At 37.1% G+C, this 12,370-nt stretch overlaps 1 protein-coding gene and 1 long non-coding RNA gene across 4 annotated transcripts; one reads left to right on the top strand and one right to left on the bottom strand.

The window, feature by feature from the left end:
- Window positions 1-6,196: 6,196 nt before the first annotated feature.
- LOC104223486 (uncharacterized) lies at window positions 6,197-11,285 on the bottom strand. Of its 3 annotated transcripts, none has more exons than XR_710100.2 (2): window positions 10,921-11,285; window positions 6,197-6,586 (listed from the first exon to the last, which is right to left on the bottom strand). It is a non-coding gene; the product is annotated as an uncharacterized lncRNA (long non-coding RNA). The 3 variants fall into 3 exon arrangements; XR_710099.2 differs by having other exon boundaries at window positions 6,197-6,580; XR_710101.2 differs by having other exon boundaries at window positions 6,197-6,570.
- Window positions 8,539-10,676, top strand: LOC104223485 (putative late blight resistance protein homolog R1A-10). The gene is made up of 2 exons (XM_009774937.2): window positions 8,539-9,666; window positions 10,521-10,676. The coding sequence occupies exons 1-2, from the start codon at window positions 8,556-8,558 to the stop codon at window positions 10,565-10,567; spliced, it is 1,158 nt and encodes a 385-aa protein (XP_009773239.2). The 5' UTR covers window positions 8,539-8,555; the 3' UTR covers window positions 10,568-10,676.
- Window positions 11,286-12,370: the final 1,085 nt, after the last annotated feature.

The following is a 12,370-nucleotide window of genomic DNA, read 5'->3' as shown; positions in this document are numbered from 1 at the left end:
CCGGCATGAACCCGAACTGGTTGTCTGAAATAGACACCGTCCTTCGCACTCTCATTTCTACCACTCTCTCCCAGACTTTCATGGTATGACTTAGTAATTTAATACCCCTATAGTTGTTACAGATCTGGATATCGCCTTTGTTCTTATACAACGGGACCATTGTACTCCACCTCCACTCTTCGGGCATCCTATTAGTCTTGGATATAACATTAAGCAACTTAGTAAGCCATTCCAAGCCTGCTCTACCCACACACCTCCAAAGCTCAACCGGAATTTCATCTGGTCCGGTAGCTCTGCCCCTTCTCATCTTACGCATTGCCTCCATGACCTCATCGACCTCAATGTCCCGACAATCACTTAGTTCATGGGGGCTGTCGGCGTTCCTCAATTCACCTAGTACAATATCCTGATCCCCTTCCTCATTTAGAAGTTTATGAAAGTAGGTCTGCCATCTCCTCTTTATCTGGTCATCCCCCAACAAAACTTTGTCGTCCTCATCTTTTATGCACCTCACTTGGTCCAAATCCCGAGCCGTCCTCTCTCTCACCTTAGCGAGTCGGAGTAACTTCTTCTCCCCGCCTTTGTTCCCTAGTTCCTCATACAAACGAGCAAAAGCTGCCGTCTTTGCCTCCGTCACTGCCATCTTTGCCTCCTTCCTAGCTACCTTATATCTCGCAATGTTCGCTCTCTTCTCCTCCTCTCCAGTGCTCCCCACTAACCGCAGGTAAGCCACCTTCTTCGCTTCCACTTTACCTTGTACAACTGCATTCCACCACCAGTCTCCTTTGTGGCCACCGGTGCGGCCTGAAGATACCCCTAACACCTCTCTCGCCGCCTTCCTTATATAGTCCGCCGTCGTCGACCACATAGTGTTTGCGTCCCCACTACTTCTCCAAGCTCCCATTGCCGACAACCTTCCTTCCAACTCCTGGGCTTTAACCTTAGTCAAGGCGCCCCACCTAATCCTCGGGCGGCCTCGTACTGACCTCTGTTTCCTTCTTATCATAATACTAACGTCCATCACCAAGAGCCTATGTTGCGTTGCAAGGGTCTCACCTGGGATAACTTTGCAATCCTCGCACAACCTTCTGTCGCATCTCCTAAGGAGGAGATAGTCAATTTGAGTCTTCGCCACCGAACTTTGGTAAGTAACCAAATGCTCCTCTCGCTTCGGAAAACTCGAGTTTGCAATCACTAGATCGAATGCCTTGGCAAAATCCAGCAGTGAGATGCCCCCTCCGTTCCGTTCCCCGAAACCAAAGCCGCCATGCACCTCAGTATAACCACCTGCAGACGACCCAATATGACCATTGAAATCCCCTCCTATGAATAACCTCTCTGAAGGCGGAATACTACGAACAATGTCATCCAACCCTTCCCAAAAACGCCTTTTAATCTCCTCATCACAACCTACTTGCGGTGCGTACGCGCTAACGACGTTTAAAGTACACTCACCCACCACCAATTTAATAGTCATTAGTCTATCATTCACACGCCTAACCTCTACCACTGACTCCCTAAGATGGCTATCTACTAGGATACCCACTCCATTCTTACCCCTCACGACTCCAGAGTACCACAACTTATACCCATCTGCGTTTCTCGCCCTCGATCCGACCCACCTAGTCTCCTGGACACACGCTATATTAATCTTCCTCTTCTGAAGAATCTTCGCCAACTCTATAGACTTACTCGTTAGCGAACCTATGTTCCATGACCCGATTCTCAACCTATAGGCTCCCTTGCCCCCTCTACCTCCCCTGCCTCCCGACCCACCCCCTGACCCCGAGCCCACTCTTTGCCCCACACTCTGCCCCACCTGAGGACATGCCTTTAATCTATCATCCCAGACTGCCGCCACTACACCTACGACAGATCTACAAAAGACTCGCTAGTGCACCACGGACAACGAATCAAACTAGAAGGAAACAAGTGACTACCTGTACACCTATTGAATGATTTAACTATTGTGAACTAAAGTAACATCAATTTAGCTAACACCAAAAGGAAAACAGTAGAACGGGAGGTACCAATTCCCGAGAACTAAACCTGTGTTGATTTGCAGCCCTCGATATACTTGCAAGCTCACGCACTGCTTCCCACCGCCCTTTGCTGACGCTCGTCCAGGTTGCTCTCCTTTGCTAGTGCTCGTGCGCCCAACTTGTCACCAACCACTTCGAGAATTCCCCTGAAAACATAGAAAATACCACGACCCAAAGACCAACAAGGGCTATCACCGCTACCACTGGTGTAACACCGAAAGTAACTAGCAGCCGAAATTAACTGAAGAAAAACAACAAGCAAGCTTCTGAAATAGGCGAGGAGATCCGACAACATAACAGCAACAAACCGGTGACCAAACGAGAGCAACTCGATAGCAATGGACAGCAATTCAATCCGCCAAATTCCAGAAATTCTTAAGCTAAAATCAGAAATCAAATTAGCAAAGAAACAAAATCGAAAATCTTCCCTTATTTCTGGTTTTTCTTGTTTATTCTTTCAGCCCTTTCTAAAATTTCAAATCTAGATTTTTATTCCAGATCTGTCAGGTTCTAGTGAGGGGGTGAGAGGAAGAAGTCAGCGGCAGCTTCCTCAAAGGGGAGGAATCGGGGAAGAAGATAATAATTTTGGGAGAAAGCAGCGGCCCCAGAAAGAAAGAAAGAAAGAAAGAAAGAAAACAAAAATAAAAGACAAGATCTGAAGGTGAAAAATCAGAAACATATCTGTGCTTTAAACTTACAATGATACGGCATTAGCGAAAACAATGAGAAATCAGAAAATGCGCGTTAAACTTACAGTGAATTTCGCCGATCCCGATCCGAAAGCGATAGCTCGTGCTTGTGAGGAAGAAAGTTGAAAGAATAGAATGCCGGTGAAAGGTAAATAAGCTTAATCAAAATTTCCAAAGTTCTTAACTCTGTAAATAAGCTTAATCACAAAGAAAGAGATGGAAATAAATTTCAATACGCGTGAAGATTGTACTTTAACTCTGTAATTTGATGGTCAATATGTTAATATATGTATTTCTTTTATTTTAATAGCTTATTGCCGCCAATGTCATCATTTACTGAAGAGAAATTCCAGCTGACGGAGGAAGGCAGTTGCACCGATATTTCATCACACTTCATTTAGAGCTCTCAATTTTCTTGAGCAAGGTGTTAAGAAATTAACATACTTATGCATTTGATTGTGTTTTTATTTCTTGCTTTTCGTTTTCAAATGCGGAAATAATGTTTGAACAAAAATATCACTACTTAACACACTACGATGGAGTTTGAAAAGTCCGTACAGTGAAATATGAACTTCTGATCAATATTAGAACAAAATATGTGTGTCATGAACTCCGGATTTAATTATTTCTATATTTCAGTTTTTTCAGCAGCGAATAGCACAGAAATTATAGTCCATGTAATTTAGAAAATCGAAAATCAAATTGGTTTGCTTCACCTGTTTTCTTTCGCTCGCCGGCGCGACGGAACTGAAAAACCAACGTTGCAACGTGACGGTAAACTCCGGTAGCGTTCAACACTCTCTAGAAAGAACTTCCTCGATGGCTCGACGGAACCCTGACTTCAATGCTTCTGCATTCCAAATTGTGAATAAATGATTGGTATGGTTGAACTTTGAGGAGCTTGCTGTGGAGATAGGTTTTCGGTTCGTGAACCGAATGTCTCACCTGGCGACTCCAGACTTGAGTCCCGGAACCACAGTCATTCAACGGGATTCGAAATGCCAAGGCTCGAAGACCTCTGGGACATGGAACACGAGTACAGAGATGATGATGGTTATGGTTTCTCGTTCAAATTCTGCGCAATGGTGGGATTAGTTACTGAAAGTACAAGGGGGTGAATTGTTGATTTTTCTTCTCTGTGTTATAAGCTGTTGACTAATTTACCAGTTAGTCGATTAGATATAAGAGCAGAATAGTAATAACTCAGAAATAAAGTACAACAATTAAAGACACCAGGATTTTCAGTATTTGAAGTTTCTCGATTACAAGATGGTTGATGTAGCGTTACACCAACAACTTTGTCACTATATGTCACTTCTCTCTTTTTCTTCTCTCACTAATTACACAGCAGATCTAAAGAGAACTACAATGCTAGTTTGGACAAGAACAAAAAGAGTGATAGTGGTTCGTTCAAAGGATGTCTGCTTCAAGCCTGGAACAGATGTATATATACTTCGTGAGACCTTCTTGACTTTTGATTGACGTGAATCTTGAGAGATTACAAACCCAAGGGAGTTGATCTTTGAAATGAATTATTAATTGGTTCTTTCCAAGAATAAGGTCAAGTTTTCCTTAATCTTACTTGACTTGTGGCCTTGACAACTTTTCTTCCGCTGGGCAGATCTTTCCGTTACTTGAGTGATCAACGATGGATCCCTTGATTTCGGCTTTAACGATCTCCAGTGGAGAGTTTTGCAATCTTGTCTTCCTTTGATTTGGGACCTTCCTATAATAGCTTCCGTCAATCATCTATATTGATTGATTCTTCTTTTGAATCTCCGCTTCTTCTTCCTTTTTCATCTCTAATCATTGATGTTTGTCCTTTCCTTTGCTTCTAGTGCTCTCGTTGATAGACTGTTTCCTTAATCCATACTTGAATGATAGGGCATCTTAATTCCTTTGTTTTATCCCTTGGGATCCTGCACCAATAGTGATATACTCCCTCCGTTTCAATTTATGTGAACTCATTTGACTGAGCACGGAGTTTAAGAGAAGATTGAATACTTTTGATCTTGTGGTATAAAATGAGGTATATATATATATTGTGTGGCTATAAATCATTGTGTAAAGGTAAATTATTTCCAAATAAGGAAAGGGGTCATTCTTTTTTATACAGACTAAAAAGGAAATAGATTCACATAAATTGAAACAGATGGAGTATTATTTTTCATCATTGAAACTTATACTTTACAATTATATAGTGCGAAATTTTTTTATTTTGTGTCTCACACGATTGACAATATTGGTGTTTTTGTCTCACAATTTTGTGAACCCAAAAGTGTAAGATATGAGTCCATAAATTTGTGAGCTAAAAAGAAGGGATTTTTTTCTTCCTATTATCCTATATAATATTTGAAACTTATTTACCAAAATAGTACTAATTTTGTATATTACCCTCCTTAAATAAGGATTGCTTACAATTTATATACAATCCACTATTAGTGCCTTAAATTAGGGGATTCAATTACACCATTTTCCTTTTTTTCTCCTCTCCTATTTCCTTATTCTCTGTCATCTATATCCATATACAATTCATTATTAGTGCCTTAAATTAGAGATTCATTATTCTTGTCATCTCTCTATGTACAAACATTGTGTCTGGTGCCTTAGATCCACTTGTTTTTGTTCAGGTCTACACATTAATACGGTAGAATCTTTTACTGCTACAACCACAAAATTTCTTTCCTCTAAATTAAAAACCACACATCCTCAACCACAAAATTTCTTCTTCTAATGTCACAAATTCTACCTTCTCCTAAGAAGCATATATTTTTTCTAAGACAAATATATCCTTGTAACAAAATTTATATTTTTCAAATTAATTTAAGCTCCTTTTCCTTCTTTTATTTTTACCATGTTTTTCTTCTGTTTCTATTTCCAATGATTTTTTTTTAAAATGCAAGACAAGTCTTTTTGTCATTACGGAGGCATTGAATAATAAAGTTAGAGATGAAATTACTGAGAAATATTATAATGTATGAATAACTTTATTTATTATTTCATGGTAGATTTTTGATGAATAATTATTTATGGAGTAGATTTTAAATTTATACTGAATAATGTATTTTTGACTATCTAAATCATGTGAAAAACAAGCAATTATACCAGATACTCAATATTATTGCTTTGGTGTAACTATATGTAATATTGATTAAAATTTTAATGTATATATTTTTACTTTTTGTTTATATTAATTAAAATAGAAATAAAAAATTAATTAAATTCTCTTATAATAACTATTTAAATTAAATTTTTCTCTTTTAAATAATTATAAATTGATCCTTGCTAGTATCCTTATTTGTAATTTGATACTCAAAAATACCTTTTAGAAAAATTGGTCAAAAACAATCTAATGAACACAAACTGTTATTCTCTAAAAGTATTTTTTCGAAAAAAATTTATGACAAAGGGCATATTTTCAAAACAAGCAGTTTTTGGCACATGACCAAATGGGCTCGCATGAAATTCATGTCCAAAAATCATTTCAATTTCCAAATAATCTTATCTAAATTTCAACTTTAAATACTCACTTTTCAACTTCAACCAAATATCATCCAAACGACTATTAATAATTTAAAGTACACATTCTTTTTATTCCTTCTCACTTTTTTCTATTAGATCACGTCACATAATGATATAAATATATACGACCAAAGGTTGTGGTGGGATGACAAGTACTCCTCTATCCTTAGCCATAAGTCTTAAGTTCAAGCCCGTGAAATGAAATCGCCTTTGGTAAGGAATGTTTAAACTCCAACAGTGAAACTTTCCAATGCGAATCAGGATAGTCCCAAAACAACACCAAGTGGCTCTATATCATCAATTGCATTGAGCCGTCCCTGCTTAAAACTTTAGCTGGAACAATCAAATTATATTTTGTGAAAAAGAAAAAACCTAAAAAAAAAAAAAAAGCAAACATGTTCAACTAGAAGAATGAAAAGAAAAAGGTAATATAGTTGGTCAGACATTGTTAAAAGGCTTACGTGGTTTTCCACATTAACCCCATGATGGGATATTGGAATCTGGGAAATCATGCAATTGGACATCATAAAAGACGACAACCATTTTATTTCTTTAAGTTAAATTAAACTAAAGAGGGCTGGCCTTGCTCCTCTATTCAGACTTGCATAGGAATATGAGACGCTCCATTTGAAAGTCAAGCCTTTTTTCCATTTGTCATCATTTTTAACAGATCTCTGTTGCTCTCTAAGCTAAGAATAACAGTGAAAAAACAAAGAGAGAGAGAGAGAGCGCTATGGCTTATGCTGCTGTGACCTCTCTTATGTCAACTCTTGGATTGCTACTGCAATCCAATTCCCGTTTAAATCTTCCCAACGAAGAGCAAACTGAATCTCTTCACAAAAGAGTAAAAGAACAGATTCAATCCTTTCGCCAAAAAGTCGGTTCACTGCAAGCGCTTCTTGAAACATTGGAGAAGAATATCAATGATCCTAAGACAATTGAACATTGTGAAGTCAAGATCAAAGATGCAGCACATGATGCAGAATATCGAATTGAATCAGTATTGGAAAAATTTTACAAGGCTCAAAATGAAAAGGTTAGTAGAGAAGCTTATGAGGAGTTTTGCAAGAGGTTGCAAAAAGCATCTGAGTCCATAGATTCCAATTCCAGAAAGTTAACTGAAAGTATGAAGAGTGGTTTGCAGGCAACTAGTTCACTTATCCAAAGTTTTGATTTACCAGAACATTCTCCACAACTTGGCAATAGCATGGTTGGACATGAAAATGAACTGGAGGATGTGAAGTGTAAACTCATGAAAATCTCATCCGATGAAAGAGAAACTATGGCAATCACAGGTATGGGGGGCATAGGCAAGACAACCTTTGCTAGAAAAATTTATGATGATCCAGAAATTAAATCACATTTTGACATTCTAGCATGGGTTACTGTGTCAAAGGAATACTGTGTTAGAAAGATGTTGCTGCAGCTTCTTCATTGTATTCCATCAACGGAAGAAGTACGCCGTGAAGCAAGGGATGATGGTGAGCTAGCAGGCAAATTGAAACAGAGGCTGTGGAAACGCAGGTACCTAGTTGTCATCGACGATATATGGAGCAGCAAAGCTTGGGATGATATAAGTCTATGGTTTCCAGATTGCAAAGGAAGTCATATCCTACTTACCACAAGGTGCGGGAATGTGGCCAGTTATGCTGCTCCAGGTAAGACTCCTCATCACATGTCTTCTCTAAGTCCGGAGAAAAGTTGGGAACTATTGCAATCGAAGCTTCTTGAGAAAGTAGAGCTCTCTCCAGAATTAGTAAAAATTGGAAAGAAAATTGCAGAAAATTGTCATGGAATGCCTTTGACTATTACTGTAGTTGCTGGAATTCTATCTAAATGCAACAATGCATTAGAAGGATGGAAGCGAGTAGCACATGATGTAAAATCAGCAATATTTAAAGATCTTGGTAGACAATGCGAAAAGGTCCTTGGGTTAAGTTACTACTATCTTCCTCAACACCTAAAGGCTTGCTTTCTATATTTTGGAATTTTTCCCGAAGATGAAGAAGTTGATGTGAGAAGATTAGTGGAGCTATGGGTTGCACAGGGATTTTTAAAGGAAGCTGATAATAAAAGTTTGGAGGACATAGCTGGAGAATGTTTGCAAGAACTTATAGATAGAAATCTGGTTCTTGTAAGCGGGCAGAGTTTTTGGGGAGAAGTGGAAACATGTAAGATCCATGACCTCTTACATGAGTTATGCTTAAGACAAGCTCGAAGTGAGAACTTCCTACCTGTTACAAAAAGTAAACCACTGAATCGAGTCACGTGTGTCTCCCGATCATCTGTACAGGATTGTCTAATGATTGTTCGCTCAATTAGCGATTTTTATTGGTTAAACTCTCTTCGCCGTGATCAAAAGAAAATACGCACTATTGTCTATAAAGGTGAACGCAAACGTGCGGAGAGAGAAAGATTCGAATTCAAGATCTTCAAAATGATCAGAGTATTGGACTTGAGAAAGTTATACTTTGATAATGGTATTCCAACTTCAGTATTTGATTTAGTGCACCTAAGGTATCTATCCTTGTACATTGAAAAACATGAATATATCCCTCTTTCCAAACTTCAAAATTTGCAAATTTTGATTGTTGAAATAGGAAAGAATTGGGCAGATAAGGTGCCTATAGAAATTTGGAGGATGCCACAGTTAAGGACTGTACGCTTTGTCAAGACAGGATGGCAATGTCCTCCCAATATGCCAATAGGTGAAAGGGAGCATACGGTTTTACAACACCTACATACTTTAACTGGTGTTGGTGCTGCATGGTGTAAAAAAGAAATCTTTGCATTAATGCCTAACTTGAAGAACCTGGAAATTGTGTTAGGCGGAGTTACTCGCGATTTGTGGAAACGTATTTCCTGTTTGCCTCTAATTGAGGTACTTAGAATTATAGTTGGAAAAATTGATTATAGTGCCTTTTCCCTGTACAGATCAAAAGCACATGACGATTTTTTGAAATATCGAAGCACTTTTCCACCAACCCTTAGAAGGTTGACATTAGGTGGGACATGTCTTCCTTGGGAGGCTATGGACATAGTTGGCATGTTGCCTAACCTCGAGATACTGGAACTGGAAGACGATGCCTGCGGAGTTAAACCTAAGACCGCGTGGAAACCCTCCGAAGAAGGGTTTCCTCAATTAAAGTTCTTGTCACTATGTCATATGCTTTGTTTCACAGAGTGGAAGGCTACAGAAGATCATTTTCCTGTCTTGGAGAGACTATTTATATCTCATTGTCCGCGGCTAGAAGAGATCCCACAAGAATTTGCAAATATTTTTACACTTCAATTGATCGAGTTACATGACTGCTGTATTCACCTGGCCATATCAGCACAGCAGATTGAACAAGAGCAAGAAGCCACTTATGGAAGCCAAGTGACAAATGTCCATACATACAATTGTGGACAAGGTAAGATCATCCATGTTTGATCGTGCTTTGACAAATAGAACATATCACCAAGCTTTTTAGTGAGTGTTAAATATTTCTTTCTTCTGGAGTTTTGATTTGATCAACTTCATCACTAATGTGTTAAAATAGCTATCGACTGAATTGAAGGAAGAGGAAAAAAGGGAGAGGAGAGGGGGAAAATTTTAAAATGAATAAAACCTCTGAACATATTTTGATGAAAAAACTACACTAAAGCCTCTAATCCTTTCATTTCTCTTGTGGCCGTTTCAACGACAATAACAACAACAAACCCAGTGTGATCCCACAAGTAGGGTCTGGGGAGGATAGTGTCTATACAGCCTTACCCTTACCTTGTGAGGGTAGAGATATCTTGTGGCTGTTTCATACGGTAAAATTTGATGCACATTGCTTAGTCTCCTGCACTCCTCTCTTCTCTTTAACTTGACAATTCGAGTACAGTAGAAGTTTTTTAATATGGTTGAGGAAATATTAGTACAATGTTTTTTTAAATTTGACATTTCGAAACACTTGAGTTATTTGAATTGCACTGAATTCTTAGAGTAACTTTGTTACATTTGGCATACCACTTATACACCAACTTTTATAACAATAATATCATTGGGAATGATTTAACACAGAAAGAGCTAGAAATATATTGGTTTTGAACTTATTTATTACTAGTATTTTTTATATGCGTGAAGATTATAATTTAACTGTAATTTGATGGTTAAGATGCTAATATATTGGTTTTGAACTTATTTATTACTAGTATTTTTTATATGCGTGAAGATTATAATTTAACTGTAATTTGATGGTTAAGATGCTAATATTTGTACTTCTTTTCTTTTTAATAGCTTACTGCTTCCAATGTCAACATGTACTGAAGAGAAATTCCTGCTGACTGAGGGAGGTAGTTGCAACCATACTTCATCAAACTTCGTTTAGAGCTTTCTATTTTCCTTGAGCATGGTGTTAAGAAATTAAGATCCTTATGCATTTGGTTGTGTTTTTATTTCTTGCTTTTCATTTTCAGTCGTCATTTTTTAATGCGAAAATAATATTTGAACAAAAAATACCCCTACTTAACACACTAATATATTCAGAATAAAATATGTCAGAGGAAAATGTGTGTCATGAAATCCAGATTTAATTATTTCTATATTCCAGTTTTTTTCAGCAGTGAATAGCACAAAAATTATAGTAAAGGTAATTTTAGAAAATTGAGAGCATTCAAATCAAATTTGGTTGCTTCACCTGTTTTCTTTCTCTCGCCGGCGACGGAAGCGAAAGTTGCGACGTGACGGCAAACTCCTGTAGCGCTCAACAATCTCTGGAAAGAACTTACCCGATGGATCGACGGAACCCTAACTTCAATGCTTCTGCATTCAAAATTGTGAAAATTAATTGGTATGGTTGGACTTGTGTCACGAGTACAGAGGTCAGAGATGATGATAGTTATGGTTTCTTATTCAAATTCAGTGCAACTCTTTTGAGTGTTTTCACATGTACTCCCTCCTTTCATTTTCTCCAGTTTAAACTTTAAACTTCAGGAGCAATTTTGGGAGTTCGAACTAATAAAAATTTAAATTCCATGAATTGTTTTCGGAGACATCTGAAACTTCAAAATAATTCATGGAGTTTCTTAATAATTCAAAAATAATTCGTTAAGGTATTTTAATTCAAAAAGCTTTTAAATTAGTGACTAATGTTTGATAGCAAGAAATGGCTATTTGCCCATTTATCCGCCTATTTATATATATAATATAAGTAATGTTATTATCGATTTTCTTTTCCTAAAGTTCAAGAAAACAAAAAAAAGAAGCTTAATTTATTTGTAAAAAGGCTTAAATTACAAATAATTAAATCATAATATCCCCTCCGTTCACTTTTAGTTGTCTAATTTTAACTTTGCACTCCCTTTAAAAAAATAAATGAAAGTACGTATTTTACAATTTTACTCATAATAATGATAGCATTTTCAAAAGTCTTGAAACATGATTTGGGGAATGAGTAGTTAATAATACAGGTAAAAGAAGGAGAAAAATTATCTTTCTCTTGATTTAGTATAGTGGATAAGTAAAAGTGAAAATATATTTTTGGTATAATAAACAAGTAAAAGTAAACGAGGGAGTATATTCCAAGAACTTACGAGTTTACTAAAAACTTATGAATTGCATTTAAGTGGTTGAGATATGTTCATCCTAAATAGGTTTCAAGTTCAACCTGTATCAATTTGTTTTTTCTTAAAAAGCCTTTTGATAGAGAGTTATTCCCTCTTTAATGACCTTATACGATGTGAGTCTAAATTAATCGAGTTAGTAATTTCAGATGCAAGATGATTTTTTTAAGGGGGAAGTGGGGGGGGGGGGGGGATCTTCTCTAAACAGTGATATCACAATTATTTTGTTCCCAAATTATATTCATCTTGCTCTCTTTTTTCTTTCAAATTGAAGTCCTTAAAACATTTTAATCAGCAAATTTTGACAAAGTACCTACCAACTAGACAAATATAGCTATTAATATCCTAATAGTTAAAAATCATGATTAAGGGAGAACATGCTTATGCCAAATAGTTTACGGTCATTTGATGTTTTCTTTGTCTCTCTTTTCCCCTCGTAAGAAGAGAAGATAATCAAAATCCTACTTTGTTCATCAACTTAATAATGTTGTTTCATCAAGTAATTAATATTATAACTCATTTGAA

The sequence above is a fragment of the Nicotiana sylvestris genome, chromosome 11 (assembly GCF_000393655.2).
Source record: "Nicotiana sylvestris chromosome 11, ASM39365v2, whole genome shotgun sequence".
Taxonomy (NCBI): Eukaryota; Viridiplantae; Streptophyta; class Magnoliopsida; order Solanales; family Solanaceae; genus Nicotiana; species Nicotiana sylvestris.
The sequence above is the reverse complement of the archived record's forward strand: the minus strand, read 5'-3'. Positions and strand labels throughout refer to the sequence as shown.